At 38.6% G+C, this 24,294-nt stretch overlaps 1 protein-coding gene across 4 annotated transcripts in view; it reads right to left on the bottom strand.

Annotated features, from left to right (window-relative positions):
• Positions 1-274: 274 nt before the first annotated feature.
• Gabrb3 (gamma-aminobutyric acid type A receptor subunit beta3) overlaps positions 275-24,294 on the bottom strand; it is a 240,557-nt gene continuing 216,537 nt past the window's right edge. For 3 of the 4 annotated variants that reach the window (XM_026402611.2, XM_026402610.2, XM_077799951.1), the window contains 3 exons: positions 18,406-18,558; positions 11,916-12,160; positions 275-610 (listed from right to left, as the gene is read on the bottom strand). In XM_026402611.2, the coding sequence (XP_026258396.1) occupies positions 275-610; positions 11,916-12,160; positions 18,406-18,558 (734 nt within the window). Of the gene's footprint in view, positions 611-3,570; positions 3,579-11,887; positions 12,161-18,405; positions 18,559-24,294 lie in introns of all 4 variants that reach the window. The other variant, XM_077799952.1, reaches the window with a different exon arrangement.

Raw genomic sequence — 24,294 nt, 5'->3', positions numbered from 1 at the left:
GTATTTGTTTGACATACACATGGGTGCTCACACCTGTGTGTATAAACACATACACATACATCCTCATATACACGTGTATTTTATATATATGCTGAGAAAGTTCACATATATATACAATTGCGTATGTATATATGTGTGTGTGTATGTGTGTGTGTGTGTGTGTGTGTGTCTGCATGTGTGTGTGTCTGTGTGTGTACAGGTATAAAAACTTGACAGGCAGGGTAATATTTCACTCAGTGTTAAATGAAGTCTTTGAAAAATCAAGTACAGTCACTCAGTTAACATAGTACAGCCAGTAAACTAAGTTGAAAAGAGAAAAAGTGAATGGAAACACGATCCTGGACCATCTGTCTATGGCATTCACATCGGTTAGATCAGGGATCTTAATTTTGAGCTGCGAAGACCTCCTCCGTAGGTGGGTCTTCTTGTGCGGGATGCTTCTGTCTCCCATGTACCGCCCATGCCCTTCCCGGGGCATGCTCTGTTTCCTGAACTGGACTCCTGAGTTGTCAAAGGTCATTGGTGAATTCCTGGTATCACCGCCCGTAACCTCGTTCATTTCATTATGAACCTCCAGTGTTGTTAACAGAATGTTTCCATGAGCATCCACCTAATTGGAAAAAAAAATACACATGGTGAGGCAGCTGACATGTCCACAAAACGAACTTTTATATGCAAACCTAGGACAGAATGATGTCACCTAATCATGTCTTATATCCGAGAGAAATTGTATATCTGTCAAACTCAGGAAAATGTCATTTTGGACATTTACATGCAGTTTATATACTCTATTTCCTTGACTTAAAAAATTCTCATAGCTAGGCCCAGAGTGCATACTTGCAACCGCAGTGGCTCTGGAGGCTGAGGTTGGAGCAACACAAGTTCAAAATCAGCTTCAAGTATCTACTGAGGCCCTAGGCAACTTAGGGAGACCCTGTCTCAAAATAAAACATAAAAAGGGCTGCAGATGTTGCTCAGTGGCTAAGCACCCCTGGTTCAAACCCTGGTAATAATAAAAAAAAAAACAAGCAAGTGAGAGAGAGGGAGGGATAGAGAGAGGGAAGGAGGAAAGGAAGAGGGGAGAGAAAGAAGAGAAGAAAAGGAAGGAAGGAAGGAAGGAAGGAAGGAAGGAAGGAAGGAAGGATGGAAGGAAGGAAGAAAAGATGAGATGTGGATGTTGATCTACAATGGGGATTGGGTGGGGGGAACATGGGTAGAATGGAGAAACTTTATAGATAGAACAAAGGGGAGAGAGGGGAAGGGAGGGGTCATGGGGGTAGGAAAGACGGTGGTATGAGATGGACATCATTACCCTAAGTATGTGTATGACGACACAGATGGTGTCACTCTACTTTGTATACAACCAGAGATACGAAAAATTGTGCTGTATATGTGTACTATGAATTGAAATTCATCCTGCTGTCATGTTTAACAAATTAGAATAAATAAATTTAAAATTAAAAAAGAAAGAAGGAAAGAAAAATGCACACAAAGATTAGAGATTAGAGAAAGTAAGGGGAGAGGATGTTTTCAAATTGCAATTTCACATTATAGATATAAGTCCTACTGAAGAAGAAATTAAAGCACAAATGCTTTTCAAGATTAATACCTAACTTAGGTGTTATAACTATTCATACATAAGTATACACTGGGTAAAAACTAAAATGCCCCATAGCACCCCCCCTCCAACTCAAATTCAACAAGCATCCTTGTGACTCAATAGTCCTTCTGAAGCTGTGGTCAAAAGATCAACAGTAGCCTAACATTACATCACGATGTCATCAACTTTACTTCACCTCATCATGCAGGCACCGTGTCATCTAACATCATCACTAGAAGATGAAGGGTACATACAGTACAATAAGATATATCAATAAAACATTCACCTTACTTTGAATATATCATTTTATTGTTATTGTTCGTGTTAATCTCTTACTGTGCCTGATTAATATATTAAGTTTCATTATAGTTGTGTATGTGTTGGAAACATATAGTGTATACAGGTTTCTGTGCTATCTGTGCTTTCAAGCATCCACTGAGGCTCTTGGATTCTCCTGGTTTAAAAATGACTACTGTATACTCATCTATTCTCTGGAATTCCAATTCCCCCTTTTCTTTTCTTCTTTAGGGTGGTGTGGATTGAACCCTGGGCCTGTGTGTGATAAGCATGCACTTCACTTTAACACTGAGCTACACTCCCTGCTTGCTTGTCCCTTTTCTGATGAGATCAAATTGCCAAATTACTGTGGAGAAGCAAGCAAATAGTCCTCTGATCAAAGGACACTCCTAATGACTTTGGTGGAGTAGATACATACTCTTATTTGTGTAGGGTCTCCTTGGCAGATCCTGGTCCTGGCAGGAAGCCTCCTGGTTATGGGCTATACTGAAAATTGACTAAAGTCCCTTTCTACCATGGAGCCAAACTTTAAAATAACATTTTATTCTGTGCTAAATACAGTTTCTGATCTCTCATGACAATTCCAGTGGTCTATCTATTGGTGGGTCTGCCATGGAATTTGCAGTGAAACATCCCAAAGCTGGGGACTTGAGTGGAATCCTTGCTGGCAAGAGACCATCGCTTCCCTATCTGTGCCATGGCTTCTCAGCCTCTGCCACTATTCCCTGGGCACTCACTCTAGCATGCTCTGTCCATTCCCATCTGCCTTCCATTCCTCTGCCTGGTGGGCCATCTTCCTTGCCCTTTCATTGTCTGTGGAAAGCCTACCCCTTCTTCTAGCACTAGATCAAACATCTATGGCTTCTTCCGTAATTCCTAGTTATTTTGTGAAGGAATAATTTGTTACTATATTAATTTGAGTCTTCCCACCTCCTATTGCCCCTTAATCTCAATAAAGACATTGGGCTGGATGAGAGGGTGGTGAAGTGAGCAGAGAGGACTCACGCACAACTCCTGACTTGGGAGAGAGAGGGGTTTGTTGGAGCTTGGAGCAGGACTAGGGGGCTAGGACCCCAAGTGGAATAGCTCCGGACAGCAAGTTGGCAGGGGCTCAGGAAGGGCTGCAAACATCCAGTGGCCACTCAGGCTCTGGCACAAGGACACCCAAGAAGATGCTAAGTTGAGTACAATGTATTTGAGAATACCACTAAAGGTCACTTAGCTATGCTTAGCAGAGGTGAGGTGAGGGAATCCCGACAATGGCCCCCAGCAAGTTCATACCTAACTCACCAGAAGCTGTGAATAAGTTACAACATAACTTTTTAGTGTACAGCCGTTAAGGTAAATAAATTATCCTGGATTATCCAGGTGGGCCCCATCGAAGCATAAGTTTTCATAAGAACAGTAGAGCACTTTCTCCAGGGAGAAGCAGAAGAGAGAGTCAGAGAAATGAAAGCAACAGAGGGATGCACAGCCTAAGAAAGACTCAATTTATCGTTGATAGAAAGAATAGGACAGCCAGGAGACGCAAAGGCCAGGCACAGCTGACACCCTGCAACACTGGGATCTGCATGTGGACAACCCCGTGATGGGCCTGGAAGCACATTGATCCTCAGAGCCTTCTTGAGTAAGTCTTGTCAGACACACTGAGGACCCAGCTGAGCCCCCATGACCTGCACTTCTGACCTAAGGAACTGTGCGGTAAAAATGGGCACTGTTTTAACCTAAGTTTGTGGAAATCTGACACAGCAATATTCCAAACCACTACAGGAGGTGAGAGGAAAGATGTATTTTCGGTGGGCTCCAAAAATGAGTTGAAGAAAACTGGGAGTGGGCTCAGTGGTAGAATATTTGTCTAGAGTGCCCCAGGACCTGGGTTTCATTCCCATCACTAGTTAAAAACAAACAAACAAACAAAAACAGGAAAGGACCACAAGCAGAAGTTCAAAGATTAAGTAATGTATTTTGAGAGAGACAAACTAGCGGAATGGTACTCAAGTTTTGGAGATAACAGCTTCACACTCAAGGGTCCTGGCACAGGCTCAGCTTAGTATCATCTTCATGTCGTCTTATAATAGGACATCTAGTAATGTTAGGGAAAGAAGACCAGAGTCAGGCCAGTAAGGTTTTCTGTACGTCAGGTTAAGGAGTTCCAACTTCACACTTTTGGTAACAAAACATAAATGTGATTTCTAAGTAGAAAAAATGACATATTTCTGAAGCACAGCTCAAGTTTGCTGGTATAAGTGTTGAATTTGAGAGGAGACAGTGTAGAGAAGATTCCTAGTTAGGGGACAGTGGACTGGTCTCCGTTCCCCTTAGGGCATTCTAGAAAAGAAAAGGCCAGAGTTGTGGAGAACTGCTCCCCTCCTGCCATCGCCACAAGTCCCAGTATTTGCCAGCAGTCTCCATGGCGTTACTTGCTGTGGTCACAACAGCACAATGCCTGTCTACCACCTGCTCCATCCTATATTTTGGCAGCTCTGAGGGTGGTGAGGAGTGGAGAGACAGTTATTTACCATTCAGACCCCACCATGACCTCTCAACTCCTGACTCTGACTGAGCCTCAGAACATGAACACCCACATAGCTGCAAACAGGTCCCGAGCCCAGAGATGTTTGCTTTTCCTAAAAGATGTTGCCTGTGAACTATAGGATGGGGGGTGTCACCGTGGGGATCTTCAGGGACTCAGCAGGCTCTTAGCACAGAAGACAGCCAGGTTGGGGCTTTGGAGATGCAAATGGTCCACATATGTTGGGGAGCAGGCCCTTCAAAAGAGTATTATGGGGAGTAAGGGTCAATGATAAAAAAAGCATATCTTTCTTACTTTTATACAGTGGCAGGAAAATCCTAATGATGTTTCTATATCTCAAAAGTACTGGGAATGTTAGACATCAGTAAGATTTTGAAACTTCTGTATCTGTTCTTTTTTATCATCTTCCTCTGGATTGATGAACAGTAAAACCTTTTCAATGACAAAGTCTGTTTGCTGTTTTCAGGACCAGGAAGCATCATCCAGGAGACTCTCTCATGGTGCCAGGAGATGTGGGAGGAGAAGCCCAAGATAAATTGAGGCTTGGCTAAAACAGGTGAGCAGACGAAAGGAGTGTGTCCTGGGCTGGGACCTGGCAGCAGGACTGATAGGGTCAGCTGTGGAATGCCAGTAGTCATTCACTCTCCTCAAGAAGCAGGTGAACTGAACCTGCTTTGGATATAAGAGGGAGGACACTGGAAAAGGACATGGACATATGAGATGGCCTTTACCCAAGCAAAGGTGAGTTGAATAAAAGATTCTGCAGGAAAGAACCCTGTCTCACTAGTCTTTATCTCTCCCAGCATCTTCCACCTTGCTTTATGCCACAGAGAAGTGAATTGGATGGCGAGGGAATGAATCCTTTGGCTCACACTGGACATCTTGTCCTGGATAAAGGGGTGGGGAAGAAATTCAGCCAGTGAGCTGGATCCTGTTTAATTCATTTTGTTCCATTACTTCAGTTTACTGGAATAAATCTGGGTGACATTCCACCAAATATCTGATTTTGGTTACTGCTTAATGAAAATAAATAAGTTGAGGTCATTTATTAAACAAATTCAATTCGGTCTTATTTAAGTCTCCAACATTTTAAACAGGTCTACTTAAATGGTAAGCTGATATGTTTAAAAATAATATGTACCTGAGGGCGAATCAGACAATAACCCCAAGTGGAAGACTAATGTTTATTTTTAAAATACAAATATAGAATTTATTCTTTTCAATAATAATGATATTATTAATTGGAATCTCAGAAAACTGAAATTGTTTTTTTTTCAAGAGAGGGACAAAAACTGTAAAATATTATTTAGCTCTAGAAAATGGTTCTCTGTATTCTATCTTATGTTTTAAAGAATAGAACCATGGGATGAAAGCTCCAGGGTCCGCTTCAGGAGGTCATCTCACTGGAGACATGAACATGAGGAACCCGGGCTTTTCCAGAAATATTCGTGCAAAATATGGCTGCACACTTGCTACATGCCATCACCATGAACCTGGTTCAGGACCACAAAGATAAAAATGAGAAGGTTCACACCCTCAAGGAATCTAGCAGGTGAGAACTTTGAACAATCAGCAAACACATTTTTTAAAAGACTGCATCTTGCCTTTTAAATACATTTTTAAAATACCATCTTAATCTCAGAAAGACTGTATGAAAAATCTTCTTTGATCAAAATCTAAGAGATCTAAATTAACATTTTTTTTGTGCAACAAAATACCAAGAAAAGAAATATATTTTCTTAGAGAAATGATGTACTTTAAGAATCCTAATGATTCAGTTTCACCTGGCTTTAAAAACATGACATTTAGCCTGGTACAGTGGCAAATGCCTATAATTCCAGCAGTTGGGGAGGCTGAGGCAGGAGGATTGCAAATTAAAAATCAGCTTTAGCAATTTAGCATGGCCCTAAGCAACTTAGCAAGACCCTGTCTTGAACTAAGGTAAAAATTTAAAAATAAACATAAAAAGGGCTGGCGATGTGGCTCTGTTGTTAAGTACCCCAACGTTCAATCCCCAGTACCAAAGAAAAAGGAACTTTAAAAAACCCCAAAACATGACATCTGTGAGTTTTCCTGTCTCTTCTCACTAGGAAATTGGAAAGACAAAACCAAACCAAACCTAACAAAAACAAAAACACCTCCAGTCAGGTGGAACCAAAGGCCACACTTTCATGGATACATGTTACATGAACATTTGCCACCTGGGAATCATACCATGTGTATTTTGGTACATGCCAGGAATTGGATACTACAAAATGGGGAAGGCTTGGTGGGCACAAGGGATATAAGTATTTTCATTTCACAGGCACAGAGAATGTGTCTCAGAAGTTGGAAAAACGGGAACAAAGTCCGTGTTTGCTGTATGGAGTGACAGGCAGAATTCAGACAAATGGTAGGGGGAAAAAATCAAGGAAAATGCCGTAAAGGAAAATGATTGCCTTGAGATTGAAGGAGAGGAAGACATTGGGCAAGAAGAAAGATGTTCAGGTAGAGAGAACAGGGTAACAGCTGGCAAAGGGATGAGAACATATATGGTGATCTCAGAGACTGCACAGGGTGAGTGGAGAACACATAAAAATGAGGCCAATTGCGTGTTGGGTTGAGTTTTCAAGATTTAGTGATAAATCTGCATGCATCAATGTCCCAAGACTTTGTGGTCCATGTTGTATATTTGTATTTGCCTTTGAACTCTAGTGAGGTAAGCTTCACCTGAGGGAAGCTACATCCAATTCTTTATGAATCTCACTGATTATTTGCAAAACTAAAAAGCTCTTGAATGCATTGGACTTCTATGAATCGTTTGTAGCTGTCTTACGTGCCATAGGACTGGGGAACTGTTGGAAATTCGCATTATTCTTATTTCGGAGTAGATAGACATTTGGAAACAATAGTGCAGGTAAGCCTTATTCTAGCATGCAAAATACCGTAAATGTATAATAACTAATACGATCTTATTGGGAAACAGTTTGGCTCCTTATAGTTTTACACTCACATGGTGTCATTAAAAAGTGAACAAAGTATAGAAAATTTACATGAAAATCACCTGCAAATTTTTTTCCTGAAATGATTACAGGGTTATTAAAATGTGTTAAATCTTAGAAACTAAATATTTTAAACAAACATTTCCAAAAGAGATGCTCATCATTTTCTATCATCTATAATGTAGGTCTTAAAATAGAAATAAGTGACTGTGGTGAAATATGAATTCTGTAATTCCCTATATAGAATGACAAATGACTTTCAATTTAAAACATTTCATGAATATTTGTTATGTTCAAGGGTCCATCTCATATCTACTATGATTAGAATCATCGACTTCAATGAAGTTTTTCTTCCTGCTCTAGAACCTTGACAGGTGCAAATCTTTAAAAAACAACAACAACAACAAAAAACTAATATCTTATCCAGAATATCCAGAATACACAGAGGGGTCTTTGACCTTTTTCAGGGAATATGTCTCTGGAATGCCATATAGTGGCTCTCTCAGTCTCTACTTACCTTCCAGCTTCAGTTAAGATTCTAGTTTTAGAAGAATAAGACAGGATTTGTCATGTAAGGAACAAGATCTTGCTGTTTATTAGGAATGGTATTGAATCTGTGGTTCTGATTTCTTGACAGGAATTTTGACTTCCTGACATCTTATGAAATTTAAATACCAACTGGACAACTTGGAAAATACCACAAGGCTTGTAACTATAATGTGTGCATTGTAACTAAAGACTAATTCTTGGGTACAGAAACAACTCAGGAACAAATACACCATAAGCACAAATCACTTAAAGTCAGGGCTTACATTAGATCACTGGATTAAGGAGGAATTATGTGAGTATGCAAACATTTCAAACATCCATGGATCAATTACTGAGTTAGAATATGGCATGACACTACATATAAGGAAAATTTATTCATGGTCTCTCAGGAGGGTCAATAAATTTACAGTTCTAGAGGCTGTTACTGGTGGTTTAGTTTCCTTATTGGAGCCTACAATGCCACAAGGCTACTTCCTCACCCTGACATGCCTCAGGGGTCTCAGAAAAGACAGAGATAAGCCGAGTCCCTACTGCAGAGCCAGTAGCTATCAGGGAAAAGCTACAGGCTATCGCTGGCCACACTGATAAAAATCCCACATGTTAGAGGAAAAATTAATGACTCAATATTTGCAAAAGACAGTTGAAGTTATTTTCCTGTATGTATAGTGACACTTTTGTTTTGCATAAGGTCTCTGATACTTTTCCCACTTTTCTTATATTCTTCCCTATGACTTGATATAAACTTTTTGGGTTGTTAATTTCTACTTAAAAATTACCACTGCATTTTTAGGTGAGTCAGGAACAATTTTTTAGTCCTTATCTTTAAAAGCATTAAGTATGCATCAAAAATTAGAATACATACATTTTCACATTGACTTCACATCTTAGGAGCTGATTAACAATTACAGATTTTTGAAAAATACCAACATTTAAAGGGTTACCAAAACCTCTGGGAAAACAGAGAAGCAAACTTTTTGACAAACGAAGAACAAAAAATGGATTCATGAGTCAAGTGAAAATTTCCTTTGCATCTGATTTATAATATATTGTGTCTATATTCTGCTAATTTTCTCAGTGGATGTTAGAGATGTTTGTTTTTTGTCTTTTTGTTTAAAATTTCATGCTTCACTCTTTAAAAAGGTATTTCTGCAGCACAACAATTGGACCATTCTAAACAGCTTCAATTTAGAGAAAAGGAAAAAAATTCATAATTTGTTTAAATAGAGAAGGAATTTGGAGAGACAGCATTGTATTTGTATGTGTGTGTATGTGTGCCTCTGTCATGGAAACAATAATGATGTGACGAATTCTAGTTTCCTTGGAAACAGCACGGCCAAAGCAAATTGTGTATTCATAGTAGGATGCAGACCTCTTTAGAAACATAGCAGTATGGTACTGAGTATATTTTTCAGTAAGAAATTCAAGATAATTTTGCCTATAGAAAGCCTAGTTTTATTCACAGATCCTGGGTTTTTCAGACCAACTCTATTTATGTTTTGCTGAAAGGAAGGGAGCCATTTACATTCATTTAACATGCCTCCATTCATTCATGAACATTTGCAGACTATTCTGGGCCACCGGCACAGGCAATACTCCAAGGAGCTGCTCACTCCCTGTGAGGGGCGGACCCACCATGGAATGGGAAAGTGCAGGGAAATCTCCACAGTCTTGAGACAGAAGAAGCTTTAACAATGGGAATTTTAAAAACCAAAAGAAACGTAGGAACAAGGCCAATCTGTAAACAAGTTGAAATATATTCTTGAGGATTTGAGGGAATGAAAGAAGTGAAATGATCAATTAGAAAAATTATCTAGAGATGTTGAACATTTTTTTATATCTTTGTTGATCAAATATATGTCTTCTTCTGAGAAGTGTCTGTTCCGCTCCTTAAGCCATTTATTGATCATGTTGTTTGGTTTTTTGGTGTTAAGGTTTTTGAGATCTTTATATATCCTGGAGATTAGTGCTCTGTCTGATGGGCGTGGCAAAAATTTGCTCCCAAAGTGTAGGCTCTCTCTTCGTTTACATTGATTATTTCTTTTGCTGAGAAGAAGCTTTTTAGTTTGAGTCAATCCCATTTATTAATTCTTAATTTTATTTCTTGCGCTTTAGGAATCTTGTTAATGAAGTCAGGGCCTAATCCGACATAATGAAGATTTAGGACTACTTTTTCCTCTATGAGGAGCATTTGATCAACAAATATATGAAAAAATGTTCAACATCTCTAGTAATTAGAGAAATGTAAATCAAAACTACTCTAAGATTTCATCTCATACCAGTCAGAATGGCAGTTATCATAAATACAGACAACAATAAATGTTATCGAGGATGTGTGGGAAAAGGAAATTGCTGGTGGGTCTGCAAATTGGTGCAATCTGTCTGGAGAGCAGTATGGAAATATTATGTGTACCTGGGATAATGATGTCCTTAGAAAACCTGGAATGGAACCACCATTTGACCCAGCTATCCCACTCTTTGGTCCGTCTATACCCAAAGGACTTAAAATCAGCATATTGTAGTATCGCAGCTACATCAATATTCATAGCAGCTCAATTCACAACAGCTAAACTGTGGAAGCAACCTAGATACCCTTCAATAGATGAATGTAAAAAGAAACTCTGGTATATATACACAATGGGATATTGTGTATATATACCAGCATTAAAAGAGAAAAAAATTATGGCATTTGCAGGGAAATGGATGGAGTTGGAAAATGTCATGCTAAGCAAAGTAGGTGAATCCCAAAAAAACCAAAGCCTGAATGTTCTCTCTGATAAGTGGATGCTGATTCTTAATGGGGGAGGCATGGGACAAATGGAGGAACTTTGGTGGGGCAAAGGGGAAGGTGGAGTGGGGATGAGGCATGTGAGCAGGAAAGATGGTAGAATGAGATGGACATCATCATCCCAGGTACACGTATAACTGCACAAATGGTGCAACACTACATCATGTACAACCAGAGAAATGAAAAGTTGTGTTGCTTTTGTGTACAATGAATCAAAATGCATTCTATTGTCATATATATATATATATATATATATATATATATATATATATATAATTAAAATAAATAAATTAGTTGATGAAAAAGAAAAATTATCTAGAAACTACAATATGCTTTCACTAAAATATTGTTTGCAATTATAATAAACCACTGCTTTCATTTAAAATAAATTGAAGTGATATTTAATGACAAAGTCACTTTGTGATTAGAAGGATGCAACTGCATGAGGAGCTGGGTGAAGGAGGCATACCTGGCTTGTGCTCTGGTGCTCTCTTGGGGAGAGAGCCCAGGGCTTCCCAAGGCAGTATGTCCTCCTCGTCCTCCTGGGCCACTGCTGTTGAGGTACAACCAGCCCTGACATTTTGTGGAATACACCCAGCTCCTCCCCAAAACCACCTGCACAGAGCCCTGCTCACTTATTGTGTTCTTTGTTTTTATATACCTTTATTTTATTTATTTATTTTTATGTAGTGCTGAGGATCGAACTTAGTGCCTTGCACATGCTTAGGCGAGTGCTCTATTGCTGAGCCACAACCCCAGCCTCCTCATTGTGCACTTTGGATTTTTCTCCAGGGAACTGTGGGCCAGAAGAAGGGTGGTAAGTGCCATGTCTGTCTACTATACTGCCTGGAGCCATAGCAGGCTAACGTTCAAATCAGTAATTTTACAACTGGAATACTGAATCATCCTGGAGAGATGCTTCCATACATTAAGTTTGAGCCCCATGCTCCAAAGTTTCATTCATTCCGGATCTACCCATTCTGTTCTTTTTATAGGAAATTGGGAAGATGCTAACTTCTCCAGCATCTGTACTAACATGGGTTTGATGTGAACTCGGTGACTTGCACAAAGAAACATTTCAGATTATGATCAAGGAGCCCACACAACTGGCATTCAAATGTCATGCAGGTAAATTCAGTAACTGTTGTGCTGCAGGGGTGGGGGGCCTACCCGGTTGCTTTCACTCTTTGAACGGTCATTCTTCGCCTTGGCTGTCTTTTCTGCAAGCTTCTTCTGCCTTTGAGGGCCTCTTCCAAAGAAAATGTAGTTGACAAAGGCATACTCCAGAAGGGCCAGGAACACAAAGACAAAGCAGCCCATCAGGTACATGTCAATGGCTTTGACATAGGGAATTTTGGGCAAAGTTTCCCGAAGGTGTGTGTTGATGGTTGTCATCGTCAGCACAGTTGTGATCCCTAGGAAACAAACAGAGCTATGAGTGGTTGTGGTTTTGCTGCCCCTGTTTTCCCTTTTTATGTTTTCTCAAATACCTTAAAGCACTTGGATAACATGACTGAATGTTACTGGGCAACTGGAACCAACGGAGCTTGCAGTGTGTCATGTAGACAGCATTGTCACACTTCATAACAGCAGGGTTACATCTCTACTCTGGGGAAGTGAGACCATGTGGGGGCATTGCCTCCAACACACTTTACCAATAAAGAGAATGGATGTTTGAGAATGGAAGGATAGATATGTAGGGAAGCTAGAAAGAATGTGCTCCTTATGAATGTTCAAAGAAATGAAAATCATCCAGAATTCAACATAAAGCAATAAGTGTCTTGATAAGAAAGCCCCAGGAAGAAGAATGAATAGGATGAGGTCAATGGTTGGAGAGAAGACAGATAATGATGCTTGTCAGGAGAAATAAATCGCAACTTCAATGTCAACTGGAAGCAAGAGAAATGAGAAAATGAACTATTATTATTATTATTATTATTATTATTACCATTATCATCATCATTATAATATGTCATTTTGGATGAGGTCCACTTATCAGCTCAAAGATAAGGAAGCAGTAGGGCAAAGTTCCCAAGGACTGACCATCTCACAGTCATTTATTTCCTTCCTTAATCAAGAGTCTGTACTACACATAACCTGTTCAGGAAAGGTTTGCTTATATCAAGGGGTAATGGTATTGCTCATATTATAGAATCTTGTCATACTCTGTGACAACTGATCAAGTTCTTTAAAATTTGTTTTTGTAATTTTGCTGAGTTATTTATATAGTATTGTGTGAATGATCTCACTGTTTCCCTAATGAAACTCAGTTTAGTCTTTAAACCTAAGAGCCATATTTTACAATTTCCCCTCACACGGTAATAGACTTGTTCAATCCCTGTAAGCTAAAAATTAACTATTGTACCCGATTGTGAGATGCAGTGCAAGCCTGATAGGTCAGCAATCCCAAGACAGAGGTTCTGAGTCACAGCCCAGGCCACTATACACACAGCCATATGTGAAGCATCTTAGTTTGAAGCCCTCTGGTTTCCTACTCCATCTTCAGAGGCATGAATTCTGAGCCTCTGTGTCCTGTGGGAGGACCTCGAGACTACAGAGCTCAGTTTGCCTGTGAGAAGCTGAAGAGCAGGGAAGAGAGCCAAGTCCTTATCTCCAACAAATTCTCTCTCTCCACCGAGCTCTGCACTGCTACTAACAGCAGAGAAGAGAACTGAAGAATGGGGAAGCTATTTTTATGTGTTACTGCAAACCACGATTGCTTATGGAATGTATGGAAATCTAAGATGTTAGAATATTTTAAGAGTTTCCTTTAACATCACATTCATGTGCACCTGGGGACTTTTTAAAATTTGAACATGGCAATGGGATAATTACAGTTTACAAATAAATGAAAAAAAAACACCATACAAATGCTACAAAATTAAGCGTTCTTGACATTATTCAAAATTTTTGTAATGTTGCTGCTGCTACTATTTTTTCCCCCTTCCAAATGGATTTGGGAAGGCTGAATGCTTTTCTTTAATTGGTACTCTGCCTCTCTAGCTGAGAAGTTTGAATGGGAATGTGTACACAGGCCTCAGTAGATATCACCAGGAAATGGGCTGAAAACCTAGATGAGGACAAATCAGCCAATCTCACAGGATCTCAGCCTGGTCAGTGAGATCCTGAGGAGTGTGGGCTGTGATCTGGCCCTACGTCCACCAGCACAGGATCAAGGATTACTTTAATAAGACTCTTTAGTGAATGGCTGCTATAGGTTGAGTATGGCTTGACTGTACCCACCCCTAAAGTGTCATATGTTGAAAGCTTGGTCCCCAGAATGGCACTGTTAAGAAATTGTGGAATCTTTAAAGGGTGGGGCCTTGTGCAAGTTTGTTGGGTGGTTGGAGAACTGATTTCAGAAGGGGTTAAGTAGTCTCATGGGACACCTTGGTTCTTGAGAGAGTGGGTCATTCTAAAAGAGCAAAACTGACCCCTCCCTGCTCTCTAGCTTCCCATATGGCCATGTGGCCTCTTCCTCTCAGGTGTACTACCACCTTGATGCCATCAAGGTAAAGTTGTGAGGTTGTCAAGGTAAACTTCATCAGGGCTGAGCAGAAGTTGCTCCCATGCTCTTAACATTTACTAAACAGTGAGCTAAATAAATATCTTTTTTTTACATATTACCCAGCCTCAGGTATTTGGGTATAGCAATGAAAAATGAACTAACACAGTGCTCCTGACTTTCCAGTTGGGGCTCATATGAACTCTCAGTCTACATTTGCAAAATTTTTCTTCTGTTTTACTTGCTATCTAAGATATTATGGAGAGTAAGGTACTATAGTGTTTCACAGCATGGATAGCAGAGTGACATGGCACAGACCCAAAGTCCAACTCCAACTCAATTATCAGTTGCTATTAAGAAGTCTAAAGACAATGTCTAAAAAGCACTGGTTATGTGCTAATAACTGGTAACTGGCATTAATACTAACAACATCTCAGAAAACAATTCTTCAGTGGCTTTAGGTTTCCTGGACTTAAACTACCTTCTAAGGAGACACATCTGACTAGAGCACTGGCGGGGTGGTAGTGGCTTTCATAGTCTTTGTACACTTACCAGGCTGGTATGATTCTCCACTGATTGCTAGCCTCAATTTATTTCTCATTTAGATTATGCTAATGAAATACTTTATTTAAAAAACTGCATGTATAAATATCACTATGAAATAAAAGTAGCTTTTATGAGCATCATATAATCAAAACATTTTATTTCTCTTTCTTTTGATCCAAATAATGTGACCTAAATTATATTACTATACAATTCCACCCTTAAAACACAGATACTGTTATTTACCAATCACTGGACTTCAAGGTTTTGAGGGAGACCCTCTTATGACAATGTTTCACAGTGTGGTGGTTGTTAACACTACCAGTTCAATATCTCTGGGGGTCAGATCCTGGGAAACAGAAGCATAAAGTCTTGCAGTGTATAGAGCAGCTGAGCACCGCTGGAAACATTGGAACAAGCCTCCAGTCGGCCCCTAACCCCCACCTGTCAGTTCTAGGTTCTTCAGTGCCTGGAGTCCAAGGGAAAACATCCCATAAAGGTCCTTGCTAAGCACCCCTCTGTCTGTGCAGACGCTACACTGTCATGACCTCATTTGGAAATCAGATGTATTTACCATAGTGCAACCCTCTGGGATGAATGCAAACAGCACTCCAAGTGTTTCAAAAGCATGATGTGAAACAAGATGATCAGGGAGGAGATGGTAGAATGGAGATTTCTCCAACCCAAATTGATAACCATGGCCATATCCTCTTATAGCAGGATCCAATAATAAAAATAATAATAATAATTATTATTATTATTATAATTATACTTGCTTAGCTTTATTTTTCCTTTAAAAAAATCCATGGTGTTTACAATGCAGTAGACCAAATAACTCTTCAATGTTGTATCTATTGGCACATTAGGAATGAAGTAGTCCCCCTTCATCCACAAGGATCTATTCCGAGACAAACAGTGGATGCCTGCAGTCATAGATAGTGCTAACCTCTAAGATTTTCCTATATGTACACACCTATGGCAATGTTTTAATTTATAAATTAGACACACTAAGAGATTAGTGACAATATTTAATAATAAAAGAGAACAATTATAATAATATGTTGTAATAAAAGTTATTTAAAACATGAACTGTTTATTTCTAGTTGAATATTTTCAGATCACAGTTGATGTGGCTAAGTAAAACGGCAGAAAGGGGAAGCAAAGATAAGGGAGGACAAGAGCACCTACAGTGGTTAAGGGAGAGGCCCTAGAGTTAGAGTAACTGTACTGACATCTCTCTTGTGACTGTTAGTAATTTTGTGACTTTATACCATTCGTTTAGTTTCTCTGTACCTCATATTCCTGCTCTGCAAAATGGGAGCAGTGGATCTGCCTCTTCTGCAATGGATCTTCTGCAGAATAGGTGATTACACTAACAGCCTTAGCAGAGAATGCATTTGGTAAGTTTCAGCCTTATCTTTGCTGCTGTTGTTTTGATGATGATGATGATGATATTCTATATTCCTGACCTTATGACATATTTTCCTTAGCCAGTTGGGTTCTATACCTGCAGACAGATTTAAGACAGATCTTATGCTGCTGGGAGGGACAGAGGGGATAAGTGTGCTGTCCAAGGCTGAGAGCAGGACTGGACCTACTGGACCTGCAGCCCTGTGATCATGGCTTTTTTTCTTGACCTCTGGGCCTCAAGTTAATGACTCATAAATACCTACTCACTCCTGCCCCTCAGCCTGCATCTCTGATCTCTAACCTGGAAGAAACTGATAGTACTCTAGTGGTGAAACCTTAGGAAATCCATCCAGAACATTTCTTCATCCTCACAAAGCCACAGAGACATAATTTAGGCCTGAAATAATAATGCTGTGTCAAGAAAATGTAGAATCTACTGTCATATATCATAATGAGGTTGGATTGATTACAACCCATTTTGGATAGATTACCTGTTTTATCTTGTTTCATATTGTGGAAGACAATATTTTACAAGTAAGAAGGTATAGAATTTGTAGTAGCTGGGAAACTTAAGAGATTGACACTTTCAGTACACCTCACCCCTGATGATGCCAGATAATTATGGCTCTTTGGTGCTCATATTTCTCTAATGTCTGCAGTTAATCACAAAGTCCCTGCAGATATTCACTCTGAAGCTAAAGTAGTTTCAGCTCCAGTTCTCCACTTGCACAGACCTCTTCTAGGTCTGGGGAGAGGACCCAGCAATCTTGCATTTACATGTTTTGTATTGCTTTTCTTAAAAGGAACAACCTAAAATTGTATAAGCACACGGTTCCACAAAATTTGGAAATTTTACAAATTCACTGTACATCTGACTTTTGCAAATGAGAAAAATGAAAATGGTTTAACAAAGAGTAATCTAGAAATATTAAAATGAAAACCAAGTAAAACCTACATAAGACTGAGGTTACAATGCATTCACTTCCAGCTGTGGAGAACTACTAGAGAATTTTTAAAGAGAATTTTGCTTGCCATACTCATTAGAAATACATAACAATTCATACAAGGTTCTTCTTAGTTTTTTGACATTTTAAAGTTTTTTTTTTTTTTTTAAATTCACCTAAACACCTTTAGGAACAGCTCCCTGATTTTTTCCCTTAAACTATACTTGTGTGCTATTTCCTAGGGACAAAGTCTAATCTTCAAGACACAACTGTGTAAATCACATAGCTTAAGTCTAGGACATTTACACACACGCGCGCGTGCTCTCTCTCTCTCTCTCTCTCTCTCTCTCTCTCTCTCTCTCAGAAAAAAAGATAATCAATGTAAGGTCCTGAAGAATGTTGATAAACAGGAAAATGAATGCAAGATGAGAAAATTTGAACCCTGAATTTTTATGCTTTTCTGTTAACTACTTTATCAGCAAGATTGTTGATAATGCTTTTCCATCAATTTTAAAAGTACTGTTGCTAATTTCACTTTCAGGAATTAAATCCAACCCCACCCAAAGGATGAATGGCCTGGAGACTGTTCATCAGCTCTGTACTTGCCTAAAATGTATTCAAATACTTATTTTGTTCATGAAGTTTCATAATAATTAGCTGAGTAGAGGGTGCTTCTGAAACTATAAGCCTTCCCTTAAAAATCAATATTAAAGATAATATTGGAACCTATAGGATATATTGTACACCAGCTAATAATCCAGTTGCCAAATAACCAAGGGTCAGAAAAGATCACTAAGATTCTTGGGAACCGCTCAGAATCTAATTGCCTATTTTAATGTTCATTAAATTGTGTAATTCCAATTATATGCTATAGTATTTGACTATTTTTCTTACTTAAAAAAGAATACACAATTAATCAAGTCTGCTTTCTGGGCCATGGAATAATTTTGAGCAGGAGATGTTAATCCTAGCTTTAAAATTAGTGTCAAAAATAGTTGTATTATGCAAATATTCTGCAAGCATATTTTCCCTTTCATGGGCATGAAAATTCACATTTGAGCCTTATAATTAAATTAACACATCAAGGGAATCGTGCATGAAATTAGTGTTTCAAGATAAAAAAAAAAAGTAACTATATGGACAAGACTGGTGTCGGGATGTCAAAAAGTCGTCACTGAACCATAGCCTTTAAACTCCCTTAATACCATAATGACATGGTCACTTCGCAGTTTAGATACTGGTTAAAAGCAGCACCTACCAAGGGCAACTCGAGCTGCAGATGCGTCGTAGTTAATCCAGAAAGACACCCACGAGAGGATAGTGATCAGTATAGAGGGCATGTAAGTCTGAAGGATGAAGTATCCAATGTTTCTCTTCAGCCGAAAACTCAGTGAGAGTCGAGGATAGGCACCTGTAGTAAACCAACAAGGATATTATTCTGGTGAAGAGACTAAACAGACATGGTTTTGCTTTGACTTCCACAGGTCAACAGCATGCATCAGGAAAGCCCAAGGACTGAGGGTCAATCCACAACCCAGGGGTTTGCTTCTATCCGCCTGAATGTATTTATAGAAGTGAAAAGGGAGTGTACATCAGTCTATTTTTAAAGATAGACTGACTGACTAATGAGGATAGTCTTCTAAGGCTAAATGCTCAGCTGGGAACTGTCCCTGGGGAAACTTTGGGGGAAGTTTTAAACTTAGAATACAGAATAACGCCAAATACCTTGTTTATTTTTTCATGGATGACTGTCCCCTTCTCATCCATTGTTGACAAGGGAGATTCGACTTAAGACTTACTGGGCAAAACAACTTTTGTCAGTCATCCAGAGGACTCTGAGCATAGGTACTGGAGGCACTGACCCTAGACCAACTGTAGTAGTTCAAGGGCATCCTGAGAACTAGAGGGGCAGAGAAGTTCAGTTCCATGGAGATCAACAATATACACTGAGAAGCTCTTTCTGGCCACAGAAAAGGTACTAAGGAGATCCTTAGAGAAATACTTGTCTGTTTTCTTTTTCTTTTCTCTTTCCTTTGGGAGGTGCTGGGGATTAAAGCCAGCGTCTTGCACAGGATGGGCAAGCACTCTACCACTGAGCTACTTCCCCAGCCTCTGCCCATTTTCTTATATGCAGAATCTAGCAATAAACCTTATTGCTTCATTCTGAAAGCACATCTTAGAATTCTACCACTACCGCTATTAAAGAGTGAGAAGATAGCCCATTTGGGATGTCATGTTTAGTGTTATATTTGTCTTTTATTTCCTGGATTCTCATAAAACTGCTTGAAGTTCCATCCATGAAAACTCAGTGGCCTTGCCAATTGCCAACTTCCGTTACCCTCCTCCCTCTTTTGCTGATGGGTGGTCCACTTTGCCTGAGATTGCCTCTATTCTTAGCTTCAGGAGACCTTGCCTTTCTTATTCCTTCGTCTGTAAGACTGACAGAGTCCTATTCTCCTTCCCCCAAATACATGCATTTTCCAGAAGTTGTTCCATGTCTCTGTCTGTGTTTGTCCCTGCATTCTTTTCATTTGCAGTCTGATTCACTCATAAAACTATTACCTTTATGTAGAAGATGAATGGTTTTATACCCTGGCTTCCTATTTTATTATCAACTACACTTTCAGCCAGGATTATATAAAAGAGAAAAAAAATCACTTAATAAACTCAACACAAAGTTTAACAATTTGGGGAATTTCTTCCAGTCTTTTCGTGTGTGTGTGTGTGTGTGTGTGTGTGTGTGTGTGTTTCTTCTCTGATCAATGCATGTATCACATCATCATCATCACATAAATATTTTCATGGTTGTTAAAAACTGTAAACACAATTTCAAAATTTCCATCAAATATATACACATGAAATCTATAGTTTATAAATACCAATTCCTCAATGCTATAGATTTAGGTGATTTCCATTTTTATAAAACTAAATATCTTTGAGCAGAGCTCTTTTGATCCATTTAGGCTTATTTCCTTAGGATGAATATGCCAAAAGATAACTTGCTAAGCCAGTGTTTAAGGCTTTCATATACATTATCAAATATCTTTGCAAAAGAATCATACCAATGTACCCTGACAGTATCAGCACTTTACAAAAGCACCTATCTTGCCTTGCAAACATGATAGTAATGTACATCTCTTCACTTTTGCTAATTCTCATGAGAAACAAATGTGTCCCTTTGATTGATTTCTTTAAATATTTTGCTTGTCCTCTGTATTTAATCTTATTTTCTCATAATTATTTATTTTTTTCTCATTTCTTTTCCCTCTTACTGTTTTTACCTTTCACTTAGTTTTTCATATACTAATCCTTACTTGTATCATCTGCAAGTATTTTCCTAGTTATTCATTTTAAAACTTAAAATAGTTTTAAGTGGAGGCCATGTAGATGCTTAAATTTTTGCATGTGATTGCATTTATCCATTTCACTTCTTTTGATTTTTAGGCTTATAAAAATTCACAATCTATCTGCAAACTTATTTTGAGAGTTGGCGATTATGAGTTTCACACAACATAAAAGTATGGCTTTTTGTTCCATACACAACCAATTTTTGAAATACCATTAATGGAATGAGGCTTCCCTCTCTATGGATTTAGTACAGCTCTGTTGTTTTACATTCCATTCTGTGTAAATATGGAACACTAGCATGATATGCTATTTGAGGACCCTCGCCACAGGGTTTGCTATCTCTAGGCCCCTGACACTGCTCCCTCCACACATTTCAGAAGCACAGCATTGAAACTCATTGCTATCCCAGACACAAAATAATTGTCTGTATTTCCTGACTCTACTGATTCAAACTCACTGTTCTTAAAATAATGTCTTCTCCCATCCATATTTCAAGGCCTTGGTCAAATGCTACATCTTCCATGATTCCTTTCTTCTTCATCCCTCCAAGTGTAAATGATCATTTTCTTGAATTATTTTCTTTCTTATTAAAAGTCTAATTTTGAGTGTATACCATAATAATATCTTCTTTAGTAAGCTGTACAGTTCCCAGGGTTAAATTTGTGAAATCATGTATTTTTTTTCACATATAGCAACATGTACATAAATGCCTAAACAATGACAGGTTATGAATTAAATCACTTATATACAAAAAGAATTAAAAATAGGAATACTTAGTTTATTTATGTGACTTTTTAGCTGAGTTTAGTACACAAAATATTCAATATACTTATTGAATATTAGAGCTACACATACTTCCTGTCACATCCCATTGGCCTGAGTAAGTCTTATTGCCAATCCTTATATTATCAACGACAATGTTTAATGCTGTCCCAGGGAAAAGCAACAGAGGTTTTTTGAATGACAATGAAACTGACTGCATTTCCCAACTTTCCATTTTCCAAGTCATGTGTCTTAATATTTTGAAAACACATATTCAGTGAAGCTGTTCCAACAGAAGCTGAACTTGACACCCATGCAATAAAGCACCACTGACACTCTGTTGGGAAACTTGCCCCTGGAACAAGGGGGATAACGGCAGACAGACCATATAATCAAACCCTTGTAGGTTGTAAAGACCTTTAAGAAGAGAATATTCAAAAACACATGAATCTCTGGAAATTTACCAATACAGGCATGGCACAGAATTTAGTATTAAGAAAATGTAGCCTTTTCTTCTGTGTTGGTCAGCAACATATCCACTGGATAAAAGTAAAATGCCACTTCACATCAGCAAAGCTTTGAGGCATTCTGCATGTGCCCCCTAGATCCTATTCTGAGGTGGGAAGAGTGAGTAGAGAAAGCAACAAGGAGGAAATGAGAGAATAATCAAAGCTCTAGTCAACTAGCTCATATACCACCTTGGTAAAGGTGAAATATGTGCTACCCTGGGGATACACCTATATTCCTGGGCATGTGAATGAAATGGTTGAGAAAGGCTTTACCTCTGTTGCCTGAGATGCTCATGGTGGATTAGGATTTCTTCAGGCAAGGAAGAATTAGAACTACCAATGTTAAGGATACCAAAGTGGTGGTGGGGGACCTCAGAACATGAGTAAATACCAGAATTGTCAGACAAATAAACATATTCTTCTATACAAAGGCTTTCACTACTTGATGTGCATCTTAAAGACTACATAAAAGTCTTTTTTGTAGTTCTGTTAAAGAATATTCTAGTGCTGGCAAGATACCCTGATATAGTCTATACCCATGGGAAAGAAAAACTACCAGAAGATCATATTTAGTGGCTAATAATTTAAATTTGAGAAGTGGTGAGTCAGCTATGCACAGATATATCCTTCAAGACAGTAATTCCAAAATTACTACAGACTGTACCGAAGCCCTAATGCCTGTGTGGCAATGCAGATGTGGCCAGAACCCCAGTAGATGCTGAGCCAACAGGCAGAGGCGCAGCCCCTGAACACAAGAGCATCGTTCCAAGTCAGGGCTTCCTTGGCAAAACCATTGAGTGAAGATGCTGATCTCAACCTTTTTTCCCCAGATGCATTAAAATTTATGCCAAAAACCAGGCTCTGGATCTCTAATCCAGCCTAAATTTATATCACTCTCTAGACATTAATATTTTTGAATACTTATTAAAAATGTGCACAATGAGCATCGTGCCAATTTTTCAGAGTGATCAGAGTCACTCCAGTGTATCTGTAAAGTAACAAGCTGACATTTTAGCAACTGCTGCAAAGCTGACCTATGCACACACACTCTTTACCCATCAAGGCAGCAGCTGTGGGGCTCTTCCTATTGCCTAAGAAGCTCTCCGTGCCACTTTGGGGTCCTTTATCATGTCTTATTCATTAATAATTTACTCTATGCGTTATAATACAGCCTAAAATTGATAAATAGTGCTACTGGTTTTCTCACTGCCATTACTTGTCACTTTATTATATGTTGAAAAAAATCTGTGAGGGAAAAGAAATAAATGAGAGAGAGATGAGAGAGAGAGAGAGAGAGAGAGAGAGAGAGAGAGAGAGAGAGAGAGAGAGAGATTGATTCCTTGTGTATAAAATGCTGAGCCAACAGGCAGAGATACAGCCCCCTGAACACAAGTTGTTCTAAATCAGGGCTTCCTTTTATACCCTGTGTTTCCTTGTGTGTAAAATCAGGGCAAAAATTCAATAAGTTACAATTGATCAAAATATAAAAACTATTATGTTGCAAAGGATATACCATCAAGAAAGTTAAAAAAAGTCCACAGAATAGAAAGAAAATATCTGCAAATCATATATCTGATAAAGAACCTGCATGTCGAATACATTACAAATGCTTACAAAAAAATAAATTAAAAAATGGAAAAAGGACTTTGAATAGATACTTCTCCAAAGAAGATAGATAAATGGTTGAATAGCTACTGCTCCAAAGAAGATATATAAAAGGCTAATAAGCACATGAAAGAAGCCCAATATTATTATTCATTAGGGAAATGGAAATTAAAACCACAATAAGATGCCCCATCATACCCATTAGGATAGCTACAATAAAACAGACAGATACTGTTGGTGAGTATGTGAAGAAATTATATCTCTCAGATGCTGCTGTTGGGAGTATAAAGGGTGCCATCCTTTCAGATAACATCCTGACAGTTCCTTAAAGTGTTAGAGTGTCACATGACCGAGGAATTCCATGCCAAAGTACCAGTTCATTTCCTGAGAGAAATTCCAACCAGCTTAAAAAAAAAAAAAAAGGAAACAACACAAATGTTCACTAACTGATAAATGGATAGATCAAATGTGGTGTATTCATACAATGGACTATTATTTAGCCATAGAAAATAATGAAGGACTAGTATTTACCACGTCATGGATGAACTTTCAAAATATCATACTAAGTGAAAGAAGCCAGTCACAAAGGACTAAATGACATGATTCTATTTATAGAAAATGTGTAGAATAGGCTAGTCTAGAGAACTAAAGTAGATTAATGGTTGTCAAGGGTGGGGAAAGCAGGTTGAAGGACATGTCTGCTAAAAGGTACATGGTTTCCTTTCAAAGTGATAAAAATATTCTAAAATTTACTGTGATCATGGTTGTGAAGCTGTAAACACACTAACCAGTGTTCAGTTATATATTTTTAAATGGGAAAATGATTTAGTATGTAAATTATGTCTTAAAAAATTATTATAAAGAAAAATGCCTACTTCATGTATAAATTGGCAATCATCAGGCTTAATTCATATAAAGTATAA

Source organism: Urocitellus parryii, chromosome 6, assembly GCF_045843805.1.
Source record: "Urocitellus parryii isolate mUroPar1 chromosome 6, mUroPar1.hap1, whole genome shotgun sequence".
NCBI classification, from domain to species: domain Eukaryota; kingdom Metazoa; phylum Chordata; class Mammalia; order Rodentia; family Sciuridae; genus Urocitellus; species Urocitellus parryii.
Note: the sequence above shows the minus strand (reverse complement) of the source record. Positions and strands in the feature narration are given on the sequence as shown.